Source organism: Oncorhynchus clarkii, chromosome 1 (assembly GCF_045791955.1).
Source record: "Oncorhynchus clarkii lewisi isolate Uvic-CL-2024 chromosome 1, UVic_Ocla_1.0, whole genome shotgun sequence".
Lineage (NCBI taxonomy): Eukaryota > Metazoa > Chordata > Actinopteri > Salmoniformes > Salmonidae > Oncorhynchus > Oncorhynchus clarkii.
Window position 1 is genome coordinate 31,645,633 of NC_092147.1, and position 24,141 is coordinate 31,669,773.

The window sequence follows — 24,141 nt, forward strand, 5'->3', positions numbered from 1 at the left end:
TACACACGTCTTAACAAAGCTTTTCAAAACAAAGGCTCAAAAAATCCTCCTACAAAGTTGTTTTGGTTCTTTTGTTTCTCTACAACAATTTTGATTCCATTATATGTAAAGCACTAGAAAACAAAGTAGTATTAAACCCTTTCTACAGCCGTGAAACAGAACTGTGCTAGTCCACGTCGTGGGAGGAGGGGGCAGAGGGGCACAATGTGTGCCTATTGGCTAACAGTCTCTGGGGGGCAGGGTTAGAGAGGTGAGTGGGTGTGGTCACAGAGAGGAAGTGGTGGAGTCGACGATCTCTCTCCCATTACACACTGTCGGTACGTACTGGGCACTCACTGATGCTGAAGAGGGAGGGGGAGAGGGAGGGAGGGAGAGAGAGAGAGAGAGAGAGAGAGAGAGAGAGAGAGAGAGAGAGAGAGAGAGAGAGAGAGAGAGAGAGAGAGAGAGAGAGAAACAGAGAAACAGAGACACAGAGAAACAGAGAGAGAGAGAGAGAGATTAATAAAAATGGGACATTTAGTTAAATTCCAACTTGGCTACATAACGAACCATGCTCATCTCTGACTGTAACTTAACCATACCGTGTGAAGGGTATGTGGTGGCAGGACCACTGACACTGAAGCGGTTGATATTGAGGCGGAGACTGGTGACGTTCTTCTGTGGTTGGAACATGATGATGTGGACCTTGGGAGCGAACATACAGCCCAGCACCACAAAGCCACTGAGACTGACAGAGATACACATGGTGGTGGTCTGGACCTGTAGAGGGAGACAGAGAACATGGTAACTCCACTGGAACAGAGGACCAGAGGAAGACAGAGAACATGGTAACTCCACTGGAACAGAGGACCAGAGGAAGACAGAGAACATGGTAACTACACTGGAACAGAGGACCAGAGGGAGACAGAGAACATGGTAACTCCACTGGACCAGAGGACCAGAGGAGGACAGAGAACATGGTAACTCCACTGGAAAAGAGGACCAGAGGGAGACAGAGAACATGGTAACTACACTGGAACAGAGGACTGAAGGAAGACAGAGAACATGGTAACTCCACTGGAACAGAGGAAGACAGAGAACATGGTAACTCCACTGGAACAGAGGACCAGAGGAAGACAGAGAACATGGTAACTCCACTGGAACAGAGGACCAGAGGAAGACAGAGAACATGGTAACTCCACTGGACCAGAGGGAGACAGCGAACATGGTAACTACACTGGAACAGAGGAAGACAGAGAACATGGTAACTCCACTGGAACAGAGGACCAGAGGAAGTCAGAGAACATGGTAACTCCACTGAAACAGAGGACCAGAGGAAGACAGAGAGAGAACATGGTAACTCCACTGGAACAGAGGAAGACAGAGAACATGGTAACTCCACTGGAACAGAGGACCAGAGGAGGACAGAGAACATGGTAACTACACTGGAACAGAGGACCAGAGGAAGACATAGAACATGGTAACTCCACTGGAAAAGAGGACCAGAGGGAGACAGAGAACATGGTAACTACACTGGAACAGAGGACTGAAGGAAGACAGAGAACATGGTAACTCCACTGGAACAGAGGACCAGAGGAAAACAGAGAACATGGTACCTACACTGGAACAGAGGACCAGAGGAAGACAGAGAACATGGTACCTACACTGGAACAGAGGACCAGAGGAAGACAGAGAACATGGTAACTACACTGGAACAGAGGAAGACAGAGAACATGGTAACTCCACTGGAACAGAGGACCAGAGGAAGACAGAGAACATGGTAACTCCACTGTAACAGAGGACCAGAGGAAAACAGAGAACATGGTACCTACACTGGAACAGAGGACCAGAGGAAGACAGAGAACATGGTAACTACACTGAAACAGAGGACCAGAGGAAGACAGAGAACATGGTAACTACACTGGAACAGAGGACCAGAGGAAGACAGAGAACATGGTAACTACACTGGAACAGAGGACCAGAGGAAGACAGAGAACATGGTAACTACACTGGAACAGAGGACCAGAGGAAGGAAGAGTGCATGCTTTTTATGGACATATGTATGAACAGACAGAAAAGCAAGAACAAATGTGTATGTACCCACTTCCTGTACAAGTGCACACACACACACACACACACACACACACACACACACACACACACACACCATCTCACAGGCAAGGCTGTGGTGTTAGTGTGTCTCTCTCTACCTCACAAGTCAGATTACCAAGGCCAAAGCAATTCTTTCCACAGCCTAAGGCTGTGTGTGTGATTTGTAAGGATCAGGTAAACACATACCCTCCTCTTGCTCTGCTTGTCGACAGTGTGTCAGTACCTGGCAGCCTCTTGGATTAACATTATAAGGGTGCACATAAAACAGTTAGCATGACATGTCAGGACAGATATCCTGCAGCCAGCGACAGTGGAAGACAGCAGTGTGTCTTATTAAAATGTTTGCCCTTATGTTTGTTAATGATGAATACAAAGGTTGTGTAATACAGTAAGTGTGTTTATGCACGTGTGTGTGTGTGTGTGAACCTTGCTCTCACCCTGTAGTCACTGGATGTGACGTAGAATATGGGCAGGAAGGCTAGCCAGATGATACAGGTTGTGTACATGGTGAAACCTATGAACTTAGCCTCGTTGAAGTTCTCTGGACACTTCCTGGTCTTGAAGGCGTACCTAGGATCAGATAAAGGAGACAAATAGAATGAAAGAATAAACAAACCTTGAAGGCTTACGCAATATGAATGATAAACCTTCTGATGTCCACACACACAATCACACGCAGCACCTCTGCACCACCTACACAGTACACAGGATGACCAGGAGCACGTCGTATCCTAGCGACAGCAGCATGCTGGAGTCACGGACGTTACACTTCAGGATCACTGTCTGCCGTCGCTCCGGTAACGTAAACCTCCTGGTACCAGGAACCTCCAGCAGCAACCACACAGACACCATCACTAACTGGACCGATATCAGACTGAGACAGATAAACACCTGGGGGGGGGGGGGGGGGGGGGAGAAGAGCAACACCATCATCTAAGTTATCTATCTGTAATCTGCCTCCATCTCCCATCTCCCTCCTCCTTCCATCTCTCCCTACCTCTGTTCCTCTATCTCTCCCTACATCTCTCTCCCCCCCCCCCCCCCTTCCCTCCCCCATATTCTGACAGCTAGGATGACCTCTGACCTGGGACGTGGGGCTTATGAAGCGCGGCTTCGTGGTCCCGCCCCCGTCCTTCACCCCACTGAAGATCCGGGCGATCCGATTGGTCTTGGTGAGCAGGGCAGAGTAGCAGACAGCAAATGAGGTGCTGAGGCCGAGGCGTCGCATGGCGCAGATAGCAGGCGAGGGCTTGGCCAGGAAGAGGAAGGTGAGGGAGTAAGACATGAAGACACCCAGCAGGAGAATGTAACACAACTCTCTGCCTGACGCCTTCACCAGGGGCGTGCTGTTGTGTCTCACAAACACCCAGAACACCAGAGATGTACACAGGAACCTGCAGATGGTGAGTAGATCAGTTTCAGTTTACTTTGTTGAATCCCCTTTGGGAAAAGTGTCTAGTGTTAGTGCTGGGCCTGAACAAAAGCCTACACTTTAGGCCTATCCCAACTGATGAGACTGATCCCTCTTCCTCTCCTCTAACTTCTCACCCAACAACAGCGATGCTGATTGGTCCAATAGCCCAGGCGTCCTCCCACATGATGTAGTCCTCAGGCAGGTCGTAACAGGAAGTGAGGTCTTCACTGGGCCACTGGCCAGGGGCGCAGGGCGAACAGGTGAACTCATCAGCTAGGTATTCATGAGCCTCACACGCCGTACAGATCCAACAACAGTACTCTCCTACAAGATACAGGTATAAAACAAATATATTACCTTAGGCAGCTTCTATGTAAGAAAAGGAAACTAGGATGTTTACATGAGAGCCAGCTGCTCCAATCATTTCATTCTTCCAAAACAAATTACACTGACACTTCTGCTAGTGATGTCACTAGATCTGCTTAAGCCCTATGTGTGTGTGTGTGTGTGTTCCTCACCAGCCTGCATCTTTTTCATCTCGTTGCGGGCACACGGGTCGCTGCACTGGGATGGGGGCACCACCTCCCTTGGCCAGCGAATCAGGTCACTGCTCAGGCTCAGAGTCTCCGCCCACTCACCGATGGGCACGTATCCGTAGCGATCAGCGTTGTGCTGGTAACTGAAGATGTTGTAGCGTCCCATTCCGTCGCCATAGGCATCAAACTTCACCACGGTCTCAATACCGGGAGGAGAGAAGGGAGCTAAGAGAGAGAAGGAGGGGGGAGACAGAATGAGAAGGATGAGGAGAGGGGAGAGGAGCAGGGGAGAGAAAGAGAATGGTAGGGCATTAGAGAAGAGAGATGAGGAGAGAAGATAAGAAACAGAATGGAACTAGTGTCAGGATTTCAATTTCAAAGTCAATATGAACAAAGCAGTGTCACACAGAGGGGTGTATTGAATTCCAAGACATACACCACGTACAGAGCCAGTCGATGTGGCAAAGTGAAAATGTAGCGAGTGTTTCTGGAGCTTTAAGACCTGTGTTACAGCATCTCACTGAGGACAATATCCTCTACTCAACAACACAACTGCAGAAAGAAGAAGCTCAGAACATACACCGCTTTATGAGAGTGTCACAACACTAATGTTACTGACTGGGATTGAACCTGTTACCTCTGTACCACAAAGCCAGTCGAGCTAAAGCCTGGACAAAATTAGTAATTGTGTGAGTGTGGTTTACCGAAACTCCACTGCAAGAGGAAACACATGAGGGTGATTGACTGATGTTTACCCCTATGAGGTAGGCCTATACAGAACTGTGACAATGTTTCCATGACCAAGATAGAGTCAGAGTGTGTTTACTGAGGGGCTGTAAATGCTCAGTGTGTCTTAGTGAGGCCTGTTTCCCCATGACACTGGGTATGTGCTTGACATAGACCCTGTGCTTTATATGCACCTCAGGATCAGGTCATATAAGGACAACCATCTTACGGAACACTTGGTATTCTAGAGGAGAGGAGACCCATGGGACCAGGTGTGTGTGTTCTAGAGGAGACCCATGGGACCAGGTGTGTGTGTGTGTGTGTGTGTGTGTGTGTGTGTGTGTGTGCTCCATTGGGTCCTATTCTAACTGGTTTATAGCACATGGTTCTGAGCAAGGTGGCAGATTGGGAGTGCCGTGACGTTGTATTAGTTAATGTGACTGTTGTTCATCGAATGATTAAAAGTTTCTAATTGCGTGATTATCTGAATCAAGCAATTATTAACTCATTAACCTGGGGCACCATGGGAAAACTCGTTTTTAATGGGTTTCTATTTCCCAAATTAACTCAAAGAATATCAGAATATGGATTTTACAACAGCCGCTAATTAACCAGTTACCTCTACAATCCCGTTCTGAACGTCGTATAGTCCGTGAATCTGCACGAACCCGGGTCTCACCAATGAGTTCGTACCACACCAATCTTAGTTGAAGATTTATTTATGAGAAAGCTACAATGATGATAAAAGATACACATAGACAAAACACATTATAGGCTATTGATTAGAACTTAGTATAACAGGCCAACACACTATGGCGCGTGTTACCCACAATGGGGATTTCAAAGAGAGAGAAAAAAGAAAGTACACGAGAGAAATATACATTTGGGTGAATTTGTCAGCTATGCTATTCTAACCCTAGCCTTGCCCCAAGCTGCCGCTCTTATGGGTCAGAATATAATGATGTAATTACGTGAGGAAGATCTCCGAGGAGAACATTCAGGGGACCGTTCAGGCTGCTCGATGACGCACTTCTCCAGCGCACCTTTCTGGTCGTCCTCACGATGTCAGTGTCCTTTTGGCTTAGGAGTCTGTTCCCTCACCCTTGCTCTGGAAGGGGTCTTCTGAGGACAGACAGCTCTGTAGCTCAGAGCTCACAGCATAGGAATGAAAACCTTTAGATACCACGATTCCCTGGGATTGGATGCTAAGGGGGTCCGGCTTGAATTCACCCGCTTAGACACAGCTACTCATCCGTAGCTTGGGTAGAAAAATATTTCTTTGTCTTCAAACTTGTGTTGCGTTTTGGGTTTGTTGACTTTTTAGACCTCGGCTGCAGCTTGGGTCATGTAGTCTTCTCTGTAAATTCTTTACTCACAGGTTTTATACCCTCGTGTCAGAAGTGGGCATAACCGCCTTTAGGGCAATTCTCTGGGCGTACCTAGTTAAGAGCAAGGTCTAGGTTTATCTCAAATCCAATTTTAGACAACTAACTTAATATTTAATCTTCCCCAAAACATTCTCTGTGATTTGGACATTTTCCACACAACGTACAATGTATCAAACATATACTAGGAAAGCTCTTCACGTTACAATGTTTTCGTAATAACGTCATCTATTAACCTTTAATAACAAAACAAAAATGACATATATTTTCATATTCCATCTATCGTCATGACCACGAAAACCATTGTTCCAAAGTCCCTTTATTTCATAGTTTAATGTTCTGAGGCTGGTTCTCCATAGTAACAGGACAAAGGAATTTGTCTGTGGCCTGAGATTTACCAGGGAAGTGAGGGGTCATAAAACTCCCACATCTTCAGACCCCTAGATCTCTCCTCCTCTGTTGGGGTTGAGAGATAATCTGTAGGGTTGTGATCTCCTGTAACCTGACCTGATCAGGACAGTCATGACAGGACTAAAGCTGACATCGTTGTGTGTGTGTGTTTGTGTGTGTGTGTGCGAACATACCTGCGTGTGTTAGTCTGTGTATGTGTGTGAGCATACCTGTTTTTGTTTGTGTATATGTGTGAGCATACCTGTTTTTGTTTGTGTGTGTGTGTGTATGTGTGTGTGTGTGTGTGTGTGTGTGTGTGTGTGTGTGTTTGTGTGTGTGTGTGTGTGTGTGTGTGTGTGTGTGTGTGTATGTGTGTGTGTGTGCATGTATTGTCATGACGTTGGCCTGAGAGGGAGGTTTATGACCCCCATAAATACCTTTCCCCTTTTGCGTGCGTGCGTGCGTACATGCTCGCTTGCATGTGTGTGTGTTATGTGTGTGTGTGTGTGTCTGCTGACTAGGACTAAAGCTGTGATAGCTGTGAAGACTCAATGAGATGAGAGAAGAATGGAGTGTCAGACCAGAGAGGTTTTAGGGCTTATGAAATCCATAAATCACAAAGACAACCTGAGTCTCTCTCTCCCCCTCTTCTCTATCCCGCTCTTTCTCTCTCTCTCCATCCTCAATACATCCCTCCCTCTCTTTCTGTCACTCACAGAGGATATTGGCAGTGCTTAGGCTTCTTTCCGAAATAAAAGTTCAATGATTTCAATAAGGAAAAGCTGATAAGATCTTAAGACTGAGAATAGCTGAACATTCTTAATACTGCAAAATGCAGCTAATCTCTCTCTATATAATAAAGCAATAAGGTTAGACACACAGACACACACACACACCTCCCTCATTATCATAACTGCACCCTATTAGCATATCAGCTTTGTGTAAAAGGTTAATTGGCCACATTATGATTATGTGTTAGAACTGGTGTGCTGAATTCTAAATCAAGCCATTGTCCCTACACCCTACTCCTCACTCAGATCTACATTCGTGGTTTGGTCCTGTGTAAGGAGGTGTTTGAGAATTCAGGATTGGTCTGCTGTCTGTCCCCAGAGGGCACTCATGTCTCTGATCCAACACCAGTACCTCTTCTATTCCCTGCAGAGAAATGAGACCTTGCTGGCAGTCAGTACTAACTTAACACTGCAAGTTATAGCCACTCCAAGGCTACTGGAGGAGATTTTGATGACTGTGTAGATCTGACAAAGACAAGGTTGTAGAAAAACAACAACCATGAAGAGAATGGATTTGGTTGCTATCAGATCCCCACCCCCGCCAGTAGAGGTATTTGGTCTCTATGGCCGTGGGATCTGGTACATTCAGGTTTGGTGCCTTGTGGGAATGGAAGCCTGTGTTCAACGTTCACTCACACTCACATGTCAATGCCAACTGCTGAACATACACACGTATGCATGCAAACATAACACACCTAGGCACACACACTCCTAACAAACCCGTATACTGTTCGTCCTGCAACTTCCTATGACATTCTATGTGACCCAGTACCATATCCGTCAAGAGAGCATAGGTAGCCCAGAGTAAAGGCATATTTCTCCCCTCAGCTTGTTCTAGTTTAAGAGCTCTGGGAGACTGTCCAGTTCAGGCTCCGAGGTTAGCGGGACTCTCCCTAGGTCTCCCCAGCAGTATCTGCTTTGCTGAGAGCTCTAGCAGAATGAAGAACTCCCGCCATAGTCCTCTCTGATGTTGGAAAAAGGCTGAAGTCTGCAGCTTTACGTTAGACAGTAAAGCACTGCACTACACTGCATTCATATGCAGAGCAAATCTGTCCACACCATCCGTCTATTGTTTACTCTCTGTCTCTCTGTCTCTGTCTCCATCTCTCTGTCTCTGTCTCTCCATCTCTCTCTCTCTCTCTCTCTCTCTCTCTCTCTCTCTCTCTCTCTCTCTCTCTCTCTCTCTCTCTCTCTCTCTCTCTCTCATGCAGCAGCACTCAAACAGCTGGAACTAAACTACAGCTACTAAGACTATAGAGCAGCAATACATAGGACAGCTAGAAGAGAAAAATACAGATCAAGAAAAATAATTCTGAGGCCAAATTCAAATGTAAAAACATTCAAAACTTGACTTGTAAATGAGAGAGTCTTTATTATTCTGGATGAATTAAAAGTAAGGGGAAGCAGGGCTTTCATTCAGTAGCTCAGAAATGAATTACACTCTCGATCATGTAGGGCTAACACGCTGGCCGCAGGGGATGCTGGGTATTACTGGGAGGGGGTGAACCAATCCCCTTTAATCCAATGATGGGGGGAAGAGAGGGAATACATAATGTGATACTGCAGAAAGAGAGAGAGAGCGGGGTGAGAGAGAGAGAGAGAGAGAGAGAGTCCACCTGTCTGGCTGTTGATACCACACACTAGGGGACAGGTAACATTTAGACTGTATAAGCGTTGTGCAACATATGCTAGGATAATCTCAGCCTCTCATCTCCTATTCTCTTCTGTGCTCTCTCAGCCTCTTATCTCCTTTCCTTTCATCTCCTCTGCTCTCCTTTCCTGCAATCTCCTCTCCTCTGCTCTCCTCTCCTGTGCTCTCCTTTCCTGGGCTCTCCTGTGCTCTCCTCTCTTGCTCTCTCCTCTCCTGTGCTCTCCTTTCCTGTGCTCTCCTGTCCTGTGCTCTCCTGTGCTCTCCTCTCTTGCTCTCTCCTCTCCTCTGTTCTCCTTTCCTGTGCTCTCCTCTCCTTGCAGTAAATGTGGTGGTGAGTAAAATATTGTGAGATCCCAGAGGCAGTCTCTTCATCCTTCCCCTCATGCTCTCTATTTCTGTTCCTCCTACTTTTCCATCATCTTTCTCTCCCACCCTCCCTAACATCTTTAGAGCTGCAATGTAAAGTGATGTGTGTAATGTGCATTAGGCAAGACTTGTGCATGTGTGTGTGCGTGTGTTTGTGTTTGTGTCTGATGTTTGTTAGGCGTGGGGAATGTTCAGTCCAATCAGGCGTGTTTGGCGTGATGACCTCTTACATGTGTGTCCCAGAGAGAGAGACACATGAAAAACATCACAATGTGCTATATCTGTTCTCTCTGTGGTCTTCCTCTCCAGAGACTGAGAGTCACACTGGACAGCAGATGGAAAAGAAGAGATAGAAGAGAGAGAAAGGAAAGAAGATAGGAGAGGAGTGATAGAGGAGACAAAAGAGGGAATAGCAGGGGAGAAGAGAGGAGAGGAGTGATAGACAAGATAAGAGAGGAGACAGGAGGGGATGACAAGAGAAGGGGGGAACCAAATGATAGACACAAAGAAGAGATAGAAAGAGAAGAACAAGTGATAGCACAACAGAGAAGAGATAGAAAGAGAAGAACAAGTGATAGCACAACAGAGAAGAGATAGAAAGAGAAGAACAAGTGATAGCACAACAGAGAAGAGATAGAAAGAGAAGAACAAGTGATAGCACAACAGAGAAGAGATAGAAAGAGAAGAACAAGTGATAGCACAACAGAGAAGAGATAGAAAGAGAAGAACAAGTGATAGCACAACAGAGAAGAGGTTTTAAAGAAAAAGCTATAAAAAAGAAGAGGTAGGGAAGAGAGAAGAGAAGAGTGAGATAAAAGGATGAGCTAAGGAAAGGAAAAAGGGATGGATGAAAGGGAGCAGGTTGATGTGTATTGGGATGAGTCTTGTCCTGTAGGCAGACCTGAGTGATTTCCGCCCCCAAAAATCCTGAAAACAAAATTGAGCTTTTTGGTCTTAATTTAAGGATCGGATTAGGCATTACGGGTCAGAAGTGTGGTTAAAGCTATGGTTAGGGTTAGGTTTAATGACTTTGTGGCTGTGCCAGCTAGTGACCACTCTGCAGAGCTGCACTCAGTACATGAGTCTTCCCAATAAATGCTAATCTGTTGGAAGGGATGGAAGTGAAGGGAGGGAAGGGATGATGGCACCCAGGCAAGAAGCTTGTGAAGTGTTTATGAGTGGGAAGCACTGTTTCCAAGTGTGAAAAGGGGTGGGGGAGGGAAAGAGAAAGTGAAGGTTGTTCTCTGGCATGTAACCGTTACAGTAAGCTCTTAGCTCAATACGGCCCTGAAGGCACAACGCCTCTCCTCGCTCTGCACACACACACACACACACACACACACACACACACACACACACACACACACACACACACACACACACACACACACACACACACACACACACACACACACACACACAAGAGCAGAGGACAGGGAATATGACAGCTATCTGAACAGGAGGTTGCATGTGTGTGTCTGTCTGTCTGTGTATGTGTCTGTCTGCGTGTCTGTCTGTCTGTGTGTCTGTCTGTCTGTCTGTCTGTCTGTCTGTCTGTCTGTCTGTCTGTGTATGTGTGTGTGTGTGTTTGTTGACTGATTTGTTTACTGCAGATGGGGGACGGTAGGTGGGAGTTGAATGATGTCTTTGAAAAGTGTGTGGGTTGGGGGTGTCTGCGATTTCATGACGCCAAAAAATACAATTCTGAAGCTGTGGCTTTTTCCAAAGCTCTGAGAGTGTATTTGTGTGTGTGTGTGTGTGTGTGTGTGTGTGTGTGTGTGTGTGTGTGTGTGTGTGTTTAGCAGTGTTGGGGGTTACAAAGTAACTCTGTAGAGTAATAATGTGACTTTTTGCAGTACTGAGTAATAGAAAAGCGTTACTGTTCCAATCTGAGTAATAATATTGCAGTTTTTTACTAAAGACATAGGTTGATACTTCTGTTATCATTCCTCTCCTATTATACTTCTAGATACAAATAAACATTTGTGATTAGTATTCCCTCTCTGTTGGCGCAATATTTAAAAACATTGACTTTTTCTGTCATGTACTGTCATGTTGTCTTGTCTCTGTCCTTTCCCTTCACCCTGTCTCCCTCTGCTGGTCGTGTTAGGTTACCTTTTCTCCCCCGCTTTCCCCCAGCTGTCCCTTGTCTCCTCTAACTACCCATTCACCCCGTTCCCCACCTGTTCCCTTTTTTCCCTCTGATTAGGTCCCAATATCTCTCTCTGTTTCTGCTCCTGTCCTTGTCGGATTCTTGTTTGTTTGTGTCATTCATGCCTGAACCAGACTGTCGTCATGTTTGCTGTAACCTTGTCCTGTCCTGTCGGAATCTGCCGGTCCATCTGAGCCTACCTATGTTTGGTAATTAAAGAAGCTCTGTTTAAGTTGATTCGCTTTTGGGTCCTCATTCACGCACCGTAACAGAAGAATCCGACCAAGAATGGACCCAGCGACTTCGGATCCTCTCCACTCAGCCGTCGAGATCCAGGGAGCGATGCTAGGCAGACACAAGCAGGAATTGTCTGCTGCTCGACATGCCGTTGAGACCCTGGCCACCCAAGTCTCCAACCTCACAGAACAGGTTCACCATCTCCGCCTCGATCCACCGGCCACTTCCAGGGCTTTCGAATCTCCGGAGCCCAGAATCAATAACCCGCCGTGTTACTCTGGGGAGCCCACTGAATGCCGCTCGTTCCTCACCCAGTGTGATATTGTGTTTTCTCTCCAGCCCAACACTTACTCCAGGAGCACTGCTCGTGTCGCCTACGTCATATCTCTCCTTATTGGAAGGGCTCGTGAGTGGGGCACGGCAATCTGGGAGGCAAGGGCTGAGTGTACTAACCAGTATCAAGACTTTAAGGAGGAGATGATACGGGTTTTTGATCGATCTGTTTTTGGGGAGGAGGCTTCCAGGGCCCTGTCTTCCCTATGTCAAGGCAATCGATCCATAACAGACTACTCTATTGAGTTTCGCACTCTTGCTGTCTCCAGTGGCTGGAACGAGCCGGCCTTGCTCGCTCGTCTTCTGGAGGGTTTCCGCGCAGAGGTAAAGGATGAGATTCTCTCCCGGGAGGTTCCTTCCAGCGTGGATTCCTTGATTGAACTCGCTATTCGCATTGAGCGACGGGTTGATCTTCGTCACCGAGCTCGTGGAGAGGAGCTCGCGCTCTCCGTCGCCTCCCTCTCCGCATCACTACCATCTTCCTCTGCCGGCTCGGGTGCTGAGCCCATGCAGCTGGGAGGTATCCGCATCTCGACTGAGGAGAGGGAACGGAGAATCACCAACCGCCTCTGTCTCTATTGCGGTTCCGCTGGTCATTTTGTCACTTCATGTCCAGTAAAAGGCCAGAGCTCGTCAGTAAGCGGAGGGCTACTGGTGAGCGCTACTACTCCTGTCTCTCCTTCAAGATCCTGCACTACCTTGTCGGTCCATCTACGCTGGACCGGTTCGTCAGCTTCCTGCAGTGCCTTAATAGACTCTGGGGCGGAGGGCTGTTTTATGGACGAGACCTGGGCTCGGGAACATGACATTCCTCTCAGACAGTTAAAGGAGCCCACGGCCTTGTTCGCCCTGGATGGTAGTCCTCTCCCCAGGATTCAGCGTGAGACGCTACCTTTAACCCTCACTGTTTCTGGTAATCATAGTGAAACCATTTCTTTTTTAATTTTTCGTTCACCTTTTACACCTGTTGTTTTGGGCCATCCCTGGCTAGTTTGTCATAATCCTTCCATTAATTGGTCTAGTAATTCTATCCTCTCCTGGAACGTCTCTTGTCATGTGAAATGTTTAATGTCTGCTATCCCTCCTGTTTCCTCTGTCTCTTCTTCACAGGAGGAGCCTGGTGATTTGACAGGGGTGCCGGAGGAATATCACGATCTGCGCACGGTGTTCAGTCGGTCCAGGGCCACCTCTCTTCCTCCACACCGGTCGTATGATTGTAGTATTGATCTCCTTCCGGGAACCACCCCCCCCCGGGGTAGACTATACTCTCTGTCGGCTCCCGAACGTAAGGCTCTCGAGGATTATTTGTCTGTAGCTCTTGACGCCGGTACCATAGTCCCCTCCTCCTCTCCCGCCGGAGCGGGGTTTTTTTTTGTCAAGAAGAAGGACGGGTCTCTGCGCCCCTGCATAGATTATCGAGGGCTGAATGACATAACAGTGAAGAATCGTTATCCGCTTCCTCTTATGTCTTCAGCCTTCGAGATCCTGCAGGGAGCCAGGTTTTTCACTAAGTTGGACCTTCGTAACGCTTACCATCTCGTGCGCATCAGGGAGGGGGACGAGTGGAAGACGGCGTTTAACACTCCGTTAGGGCACTTTGAATACCGGGTTCTTCCTTTCGGCCTCGCTAACGCTCCAGCTGTCTTTCAGGCATTAGTCAATGATGTCCTGAGAGACATGCTGAACATCTTTGTTTTCGTTTACCTTGACGATATCCTGATTTTTTCACCGTCACTCCAGATTCATGTTCAGCACGTTCGACGTGTCCTCCAGCGCCTTTTAGAGAATTGTCTTTTTGTGAAGGCTGAGAAGTGCACTTTTCATGCCTCCTCCGTCACATTTCTCGGTTCTGTTATTTCCGCTGAAGGCATTAAGATGGATCCCGCTAAGGTCCAAGCTGTCATTGATTGGCCCGTCCCTAAGTCACGCGTCGAGCTGCAGCGCTTTCTCGGCTTCGCGAACTTCTATCGTCGTTTCATCCGTAATTTCGGTCAGGTGGCAGCTCCTCTCACAGCCCTTACTTCTGTCAAGACGTGCTTTAAGTGGACCGTTTCCGCCCAGGGAGCTTTTGATCTCCTCAAGAATCGTTTTACATCCGCTCCTATCCTTGTTACACCTGACGTCTCTAGACAGTTCGTTGTCGAGGTTGACGCGTCAGAGGTGGGAGTGGGAGCCATCCTTTCTCAGCGCTCCCTCTCTGACGACAAGGTCCACCCATGCGCGTATTTTTCTCATCGCCTGTCGCCGTCGGAACGTAACTATGATGTGGGTAACCGCGAACTGCTCGCCATCCGGTTAGCCCTAGGCGAATGGCGACAGTGGTTGGAGGGGGCGACCGTTCCTTTTGTCGTTTGGACTGACCATAGGAACCTTGAGTACATCCGTTCTGCCAAACGACTTAATGCGCGTCAGGCGCGTTGGGCGCTGTTTTTCGCTCGTTTCGAGTTCGTGATTTCTTATCGTCCGGGCTCTAAGAACACCAAGCCTGATGCTTTGTCTCGTCTCTTCAGTTCTTCAGTAGCCTCCACTGACCCCGAGGGGATTCTCCCTGAGGGGCGTGTTGTCGGGTTGACTGTCTGGGGAATTGAGAGGCAGGTAAAGCAAGCACTCACTCAAACTCCGTCGCCGCGCGCTTGTCCTAGGAACCTTCTTTTCGTTCCCGTTCCTACTCGTCTGGCCGTTCTTCAGTGGGCTCACTCTGCCAAGTTAGCCGGCCACCCTGGCGTTCGGGGTACGCTTGCTTCCATTCGCCAGCGTTTCTGGTGGCCCACCCGGGAGCATGACACGCGTCGTTTCGTGGCTGCTTGCTCGGTCTGCGCGCAGACTAAGTCCGGTAACTCTCCTCCTGCCGGCCGTCTCAGGCCGCTTCCTATTCCCTCTCGACCGTGGTCTCACATCGCCTTAGATTTTGTCACCGGACTGCCTTCGTCAGCGGGGAAGACTGTTATTCTTACGGTTGTCGATAGGTTCTCTAAGGCGGCTCATTTCATTCCCCTTGCTAAGCTTCCTTCTGCTAAAGAGACGGCACAAATCATCATCGAGAATGTTTTCAGAATTCAGGGCCTTCCGTCAGACGTCGTTTCGGACAGAGGTCCGCAATTCACGTCTCAATTTTGGAGGGAGTTTTGCCGTTTGATTGGGGCTTCCGTCAGTCTCTCTTCCGGCTTTCACCCCCAGTCTAACGGTCAAGCAGAACGGGCCAATCAGACTATTGGTCGCATCTTACGCAGTCTTTCTTTTCGCAACCCTGCGTCTTGGTCAGAACAGCTCCCCTGGGCAGAATACGCCCACAACTCGCTTCCTTCGTCTGCGACCGGGCTATCTCCTTTTCAGAGTAGCCTCGGGTACCAGCCTCCGTTGTTCTCATCTCAGTTCGCCGAGTCCAGCGTCCCCTCCGCTCAGGCTTTTGTCCAACGTTGCGAGCGCACCTGGAAGAGGGTCAGGTCTGCACTTTGCCGTTATAGGGCGCAGACTGTGAGAGCTGCTAATAAGCGTAGAACTAAGAGCCCTAGATATTGTCGCGGTCAGAGAGTTTGGCTCTCCACTCAGAACCTTCCCCTTAAGACTGCTTCTCGCAAGTTGACCCCGCGGTTCATTGGTCCATTCCGTATCTCTCAGGTCATTAATCCTGTCGCAGTGCGACTTCTTCTTCCGCGATATCTTCGTCGCGTCCACCCGGTCTTCCATGTCTCCTGTGTTAAGCCCGTTCCTCGCGCCCCCGCTCGTCTTCCCCCCCCCCCCCCCCCCCCCCATCCTTGTCGAGGGCGCACCTATCTACAGGGTCCGTAAAATCTTGGACATGCGTCCTCGGGGCCGTGGTCATCAGTACCTAGTTGACTGGGAGGGGTACGGTCCTGAGGAGAGGAGTTGGGTTCCCTCTCGGGACGTGCTGGACCGTGCGCTGATTGATGATTTCCTCCGTTGCCGCCAGGTTTCCTCCTCGAGTGCGCCAGGAGGCGCTCGGTGAGTGGGGGGGTACTGTCATGTACTGTCATGTTGTCTTGTCTCTGTCCTTTCCCTTCACCCTGTCTCCCTCTGCTGGTCGTGTTAGGTTACCTTTTCTCCCCCGCTTTCCCCCAGCTGTCCCTTGTCTCCTCTAACTACCCATTCACCCCGTTCCCCACCTGTTCCCTTTTTTCCCTCTGATTAGGTCCCAATATCTCTCTCTGTTTCTGCTCCTGTCCTTGTCGGATTCTTGTTTGTTTGTGTCATTCATGCCTGAACCAGACTGTCGTCATGTTTGCTGTAACCTTGTCCTGTCCTGTCGGAATCTGCCGGTCCATCTGAGCCTACCTATGTTTGGTAATTAAAGAAGCTCTGTTTAAGTTGATTCGCTTTTGGGTCCTCATTCACGCACCGTAACATTTTCAGCATGGAAGTACTCCCATTACTTTTGATTTGGTAGGACAAAATGACAAGAATATAAATGTAAAATGTCAACTTTGCCCAGGTGTGAAACACCTCTCCGATGCTAGAAACAAGACTTCCCATCTTCACCCTGCAAAGCAACACGCCATTACAAAACGTTTTGCAAAACAACCCCGAGACCTGACCACTGCTGCTGAAGATGACTGTAGGTGTAGGCCTACATCCAGATAACCAAGGCTTTATTTGAATTGTTCAGGAGGACAGACTGTAACCCAGGGAGAGCTGAACAACCTTGTAGAATGGTATATATATAGTAGAGGAAATGCTGCCCTTATCCACGGTAGAATCTGTCATTATTAGGCTACTTGTATTGGTGTATAGGCCTACATAACATAACATTTACATTGTTTACATTGAGTGAGGACACGCAATGTTTTGGTGTGTAGCGCAAAAGTAATATAACGAGTAGTGCAACAAATTACTTTTATTGTGGAGTAATAAGTAAAGTAATTTGTTATTGTTGAAAAAGTAATAGGAAATATATTACTTTTTTGTAACCCCAATGCTGGTGTTTAGCGGTTGGCTTTGAGAGAGCTCACATCTACAGTACTACTTCGACTATCGGCCATAGTGTCAGCTTAATTACCATAGCAACAGCATAGCTACAGAGAGGGCTCTGGCCTAGAAGAACATTGAGACTGCACTAAATGATACACATCACACACGTGCAAACTAAAGCACACAAAATGATCATCATCATCATCCTAATCATCAGAAGCATCAGTCTGTTCAGCCTCATCCTCCTGACTTTGATCACCACTGTACCACGTCTTTCTATTCCTAACTGTGACATGTCTGTTGCAGTAAGAGTGGAGGGAGGAATGGATGAGGGAAGGAGGGTGAGATAGAGAAAGGAGGGAGGGAGGGAGGGTGAGAGCAAAGATTGGGAGGTAGGGTGAGAGAGGGAAGGAGAGGGGAGATTGACTATGGGGATGCTAGTAGATCAGAGTGACAGATCAGAGCGACTCCCCCCATCTCTCTCACTTTCTCTCCAGTCCTCTATCTTCAGACTTATTCTTCCCACCTCCACTCCTGCTCACTGGAGGCTGTGGCTGCGGCAGCCTCTCTCCTCTCCCACTCTTCCTCTCTCTCTCCCTCTCTTCCTCTCTCTCTCCCTCTCTTCCGCTCTCTCTCCCTCTCTTCCTCTCTCTCCCCCACTCTCCCTGAGACAGCCTCTCTCCTCTCCCTCTCTTCCTCTCTCTCTCCCTCTCTTCCTCTCTCTCACCCACTCTCCCTGAGACAGCCTCTCTCCTCTCCCTCTCTTCCTCTCTCTCTCCCTCTCTTCCTCTCTCTCCCCCTCTCCCTGAGACAGCCTCTCTCCTCTCCCTCTCTTCCTCTCTCTCTCCCTCTCTTCCTCTCTCTCTCCCACTCTCCCTGAGACAGCCTCTCTCCTCTCCCTCTCTTCCTCTCTCTCTCCCTCTCTTCCTCGCTCTCTCCCACTCTCCCTGAGACAGCCTCTCACCTCTCCCTCTCTTCCTCTCTCTCTCCCACTCTCCCTGAGACAGCCTCTCTCCTCTCCCTCTCTTCCTCTCTCTCTCCCACTCTCCCTGAGACAGCCGTGCTCTGAGCCCTTTGATTTGCAGCTTGAGAAATGAAGATGTGGAATTTCAAAGAGAATCTTCCTCTGCTGACGCATACTGTCCCACTCCACCAGCAACCCAGCTCTACCTCCCTGCCTCCCCCTCTCTCTCCCTCTATCTCCTATCTCTCTTTCCCTCCCGCTATCTCTCCACCTCACTCCCTTTCACTACTGCTACCTTTCTCTTTACCTCTACCCACTTCTGTCGACCTGTCAGTCTCCCTATGCCAAAACCTCCCTCTTCCTCTCTCTCTAAAGCTGTAGTGGCAGTGCTGTTTGTTGAGGTATTTTGATGTCCCCCATTGGTCATGGTTAGAAGGGGAATAAAAAGCTCAAAACCTGTCTGTCTGTCTGTCTGTCTGTCTGTCTGTCTGCCTGTCTGTCTGTCTCTCCAACAGCAGTGTATTTATACCTATGTCTTTGTACCGCACCTGCCACTCAACCCAATCCGATTTTTCCCTTTTCCTTCTCTCCAGTCTTCAGAGACGCTCCTGCTATATGAACACACACACACACACACACACACACACACACACACACACACACACACACACACACACACACACACACACACACACACACAAACACACACAAACACAAACACACACACAAACAACACACTCACACACACCGCACACAATCTCACACGCACACACGCATGCATGCATGCACTCACTCACAATTGTATTATTATTACTATAGGAGTCTCTATTAACTTGAACTCTGTGCTGTCATATCAATTACACATATCTAATAGATGGCAACCAGCAAGCATTACAGTACATGTCAATTGAGGTGAACTATTCTTATACGTTTCCTGTTGCTATGCTTGCCAAAGCAATTCTTGCATATCTCTCTCCCCTTCTCTCTCTTCTAATGAACCCTCTTCCCTCCCCATTTCATGTCTCTCCCTCCCCTCAAACAGACCAAACAGTAAAGTTAATGTTGAGCATTCCCTTTCACCTCTCTCTTTTCCACTGCTTCCATCCCTCACTCTGCCCCTCTCCTCCCATTCTGCCAGGTCTACAGTACTGACCAGTGAAACTGATGTAGACGAGGTAGTCTACAGTACTGACCTGTGAAACTGATGATCACAAGGTAGCCTACAGTACTGACCAGTGAAACTGATGTAGAGGAGGTAGTCTACAGTACTGACCTGTGAAGCTGATGATCACAAGGTAGTCTACAGTACTGACCTGTGAAGCTGATGTAGAGGAGGTAGCCTACAGTATTGACCTGTGAAGCTGATGATCACAAGGTAGCCTACAGTACTGACCTGTGAAGCTGATGATCACAAGGTAGTCTACAGTACTGACCTGTGAAGCTGATGATCACAAGGTAGCCTACAGTACTGACCTGTGAAACTGATGATCACAAGGTAGTCTACAGTACTGACCTGTGAAACTGATGATCACAAGGTAGCCTACAGTACTGACCTGTGAAGCTGATGATCACAAGGTAGCCTACAGTACTGACCTGTGAAGCTGATGTAGAGGAGGTAGCCTACAGTATTGACCTGTGAAGCTGATGTTGAGGAAGGAGCCTACAGTACTGACCTGTGAAGCTGATGATCACAAGGTAGCCTACAGTACTGACCTGTGAAGCTGATGTAGAGGAGGTAGCCTACAGTATTGACCTGTGAAGCTGATGTTGAGGAAGGAGCCTACAGTACTGATCTGTGAAGCTGATGTTGAGGAGGTAGCCTACAGTACTGACCTGTGAAGCTGATGTTGAGGAGGTAGCCTACAGTACTGACCTGTGAAGCTGATGTTGAGGAGGTAGCCTACAGTACTGACCTGTGAAGCTGATGTTAAGGAGGTAGCCTACAGTACTGACCTGTGAAATTGATGATCACAAGGTAGTCTACAGTACTGACCTGTGAAGCTGATGTTGAGGAGGTAGCCTACAGTATTGATCTGTGAAGCTGATGTTGAGGAGGTAGCCTACAGTACTGACCTGTGAAGCTGATGTTGAGGAGGTAGCCTACAGTACTGACCTGTGAAGCTGATGTTGAGAAGGTAGCCTACAGTACTGACCTGTGAAGCTGATGTTGAGGAGGTAGCCTACAGTACTGACCTGTGATGCTGATGTTGAGAAGGTAGCCTACAGTACTGACCTGTGAAGCTGATGTTGAGGAGGTAGTCTCTGTAGAGCTTACGTCCATCCAGAGCCTTCATGCTGTCACAGAGCTTGCTGGTGTTGGAACACAGTGTTCTCTGCATCTTATCGAGGGCGTGGGCCACAGCGTATACCGCATTCACCACAAACATGATCTTGGACTCCGGCTCAAAGTTACTATCATCCACCAACACACCCTTCTCACAGGGAGGGAGAGAGAGAGACACAGTTCCCCCTGACCCTACTGCTCCTGCCCCAGCTCCTACTCCTCCACCCCCTCCTCCAAGCGAGCACTGGAACTTCTGCTCCCAGAATTCTCGGTACCAGGGGTTGCGGTGGTTTTTGATTGGATCCAGAGACAGGAAGTAGCGGTTGAATGCCGGCACGGGATTGGCCGCCAGCTCCAGGGTGATGGCCCCGTTGGCTGTGGCCTCATTGCCCTTGACAATGCTCTCCTGTGCCCCCCAGCCGTCACTGGCCACCCAGATGAAGGTAGCGTTAAGTCGAGCAGCAGCAGAGAGGAGTTCCCGAGCGTCATCGCTGCGCAGGAAGAGGACAGCCACGTGGGCGTTGGGCTTCTGGAGGAGCTGCCTGATCACTGCCTCATAGGACTTCTTAGCGTTAGAGCGGCCCACCTGGACATGAGAAGGAACATCCTTCAGTTATTTACACTGGACACAGAGGGAGTAAACACACATCCGAAAGAGGTCTACTACAGATGTAGGATCTTTATTTGATCACCCTGTTGCAGGAGAACTATCCTCCACTGCAGGAAACTTTAAACCTGTATTGCAGTTTGTAATTTCCACTTTGAAATTTAAGACTTGATTTTCCCTTACGAAAAATGTATCAACCCCTACAAAATTGTCCATTAATGATAATAATTTACATTTCCTGTTGCTGCAGAATTATTTTCCTGCTGTAGCAAACTGGCTCAAAATAAAACCTGCATCTGTACATAGAATAGTAGGCTAAAATACATAGTAGCACGCTGTAGGCTTAACCCTATCTCCTTCTCCTGTTGTTTCTGTCTGATCAACCTCTCATCTCTTCTATGCTTGCTCTTCTATATTCTAACATAGGTCTGCGCCTATCTCCTTCACTGTCAATCTCCCTATATAATCTCCTGATAACCTTATCTCCTTCACTGTCAATCTCCCTATATAATCTCCTGATAACCTTATCTCCTTCACTGTCAATCTCCCTATATTATCTCCCGATAACCTTATTTCCACTTCTATCTCTCCCTACCTTCTCAGAGGTAGCGATGCAGATGTTCCTCATACGGGCTTCCTGTTCAAAGGCCTCAATGCCCGTCTCTCCGTAGTCTCCCTCTGATGCCACCGTGGACACGTAGGTCCAGTTGAACAGCCGCAGGATCTCTGCCATGGCCTTGGCCTGGTAGAAGTCAGGGGGCACCGTGCGGGCAAAGTAGTCATAGCGTGTCTTGTCGCTGAGCTTGGCGCTAGTGGAGGCATAGCTGATCTGAGGGATCTGAAAGAGGCGCAGTAGGTTGGCCACCTGGGAGAGAGAGGCAAACAGACATGAGAAACAGACACACACAGATGCAAATCCACACACACAGTTGTGCAAGTTTATACACAGTCAATAAACTGCAGGTTTCATCCATTAGTGATGGACATAAGGGGTCTAGGCTCTATATGATATTCACTTTTTTTCTGGTCACGTTCTCCTGATTAGGATTTTACACACACACACACACACACACACGCACACGCACACGCACACGCACACGCACACGCACACGCACACGCACACGCACACGCACACACACACACACACACACACACACACACACACACACACACACACACACACACACACAGTGACTGCCCTGTGGGCACACAGGCCAAACAACAACAAAGACTGTTAACCCGGAGAAAACAAAGAGTAATTGTATGTGGTGAAAAACAAGTGATGAGGGATAACAATGCCTATCAGAGAGAGGAGGAGAGTGGACTGAGGTCAGAATACACTGGGCTCTCCCCTCAGAGTGAGGGAGTGACAGCTTTTAATACAAAGAGAGAGGTGGAGAGGAAGAGAAAGAGAGAGAGATTGACTAAAAAAAGAGAGACTGAGAAAAACAGAGACAGAGTTGTAGAGATGAGGGATTTGGGTCTGATAGAGTAGAGGAGCACTGTGGAGAGGAGAGGGAAGGGGAAGAGAAGGGGAGAGGAGAGGGGGTAGAGGAAAGGAGAGGGAGGAGAGGGGGTAGAGGAAAGGAGAGGGAGGAGAGGGGGGTAGAGGAGAGGAGAGTGGGGGAAGGGAGGAGAGTGGGGGGAGGGGAGGAGAGGAGGGAGGGAGGAGAGGGGGGGGTGGGTGTAGAGGGGGATAGGGGATGAGAGGAGATGATGCTTTGTGCAGTCACAAAAGAAGAGGAGGAGATGTTATGCTAAATTATGCAAATCACCTTACTCTGTCACAATACCATACCACTGGAACTGTGTGAATGTATTTGTGTGTGTGTGTGTGTGTGTGTGTGTGTGTGTGTGTGTGTGTGGGTGTGTTTCTGTGTGTGTGTTACCTGTATAGACACACTGCTATAGGATCCTCCTATAACTCCAGCAATGGCCAGGGGAATGTCTTCCTGTAGAGCGTAGGATCCATCAGGACAGATAAACTCTGTATCGTCCACCTTGGTCAGAGATGCACGCACAAACTCCAGCGCCTGGGAAGCACACACACACATACTCAATAAACACTTATTTAAAGTCTGTAAATGTAATATTGACAGTGTTTTCTATGAGCTACAATTAGGCTTACCTTGATATTTATTTAAAGGGCAAGCTTATTATGCCATTTGTATAATTTTTCTACAGCAAAAGCTTAAAAAGCAGGAAGAAATCAAATGCTCACCAACCTGTTCCAGTGCATATGTATCTCTAGAACAGGTGTCCAGTATGTGAACTCCCAGACTGATTCCAGGCAGTAGAGTAGGATCAGAGTTGATCCTGTCTATAGCAAACAGCATGGCCTCCAACCTCTGGATCCCTCTGTCCTCGTTCACCCTCCCACACTCCTCTATCCCTCCCCCCTTCTCATGGACTGGGAACAGCCCACCCAAGACCAGGTCTCCCTCGATCCGGATCTCTCGACGGGGGTGAGGGGGGTCCACCCCCAGAGACACTAGCACACACCGACACAACACAGCTAGGAGGACTGTAGAGATGCGGGATAACATAGTGGAGAGGAGAGGAGAGAAAAGGAGAGGAGAGGAGAGGAGAGGAAAGGAGAGGAGAGGAGAGGAGAGGAGAGGAGTAAGGTTAAGGGTTTGGAGTGAGGGGTTAGAGGTCAAGAGTATGGGTCAGGGGTGAGGGTTCAAAGGTAAAGGGGTGAAGAGTCAAGGTGAAGTAGTGCGGTCACAGTAGCTGCTGGTCTGTTTGTGGTCCATCGAATGGTCAAGGAGAGTTCAACTGGACCACACATGAAGGAGCACACGGTCTAGACATCAGACCTTCTAGAGGAGAGGAGAGGAGAGAGAAAGAGGAGGGGGGGTGCAGAACAACAAGAGATAAGGCTAAACAACTCATCTCAAAGCAGCTCTATGTATCTACTATACAAGTGACAAACTCCATGTTTTGTGCTGACATCAAATATGTTAGAGTTATGTTCGAGTTTTCTGAGAGTTATGGGAGACTTTTGGGGTATTGTTAACAAGAGCTGACAGTAATGTCTACTTCACAGCCAGTCAGACCATGACTAAAAGGATAGGAGACGGTTTGGAGAATGCCTCTCTCTCTCGCTCTCTCACTCTCTCCCTCTCTCATCCTCTTTCTGTCTCCCCCTCTCTCAGCTTCTTTCCCAAATCTCTCTCTACTGCAGCAAACTCTATTACTCTTCTCCCTGCGCAATGCTGTGTGTGCCTGCATGTGTGTAGGTGTATGTGTGTAGGTGTATGTGTTTAGGTGTATATGTGTATGTGT

General features: G+C 48.3%; 1 protein-coding gene across 1 annotated transcript; it reads right to left on the reverse strand.

Annotated features, from left to right (window-relative positions):
- LOC139405858 (metabotropic glutamate receptor 3-like) lies at positions 1–23,399 on the reverse strand. Its single transcript, XM_071148295.1, has 11 exons — positions 23,079–23,399; positions 22,743–22,886; positions 21,449–21,718; positions 20,196–20,832; positions 4,024–4,266; positions 3,640–3,829; positions 3,176–3,485; positions 2,789–2,982; positions 2,529–2,661; positions 582–759; positions 1–341 (listed from the first exon to the last, which is right to left on the reverse strand). Exons 1-11 carry the CDS (start codon positions 23,397–23,399, stop codon positions 265–267), a joined length of 2,697 nt encoding a protein of 898 aa, XP_071004396.1. The 3' UTR covers positions 1–264.
- Positions 23,400–24,141: the final 742 nt, after the last annotated feature.

Excerpts from the sequence above, each read along its gene's own strand:
- LOC139405858 (XM_071148295.1), bottom strand. The coding sequence starts at position 23,399 with ATGTTATCCCGCATCTCTACAGTCCTCCTAGCTGTGTTGTGTCGGTGT. Across the intron at positions 20,833-21,448 it reads GCATCGCTACCTCTGAGAAG|GTGGGCCGCTCTAACGCTAA; the intron begins GTAGGGAGAGAT and ends TCTCATGTCCAG. Across the intron at positions 3,830-4,023 it reads GATGAAAAAGATGCAGGCTG|GAGAGTACTGTTGTTGGATC; the intron begins GTGAGGAACACA and ends TGTATCTTGTAG.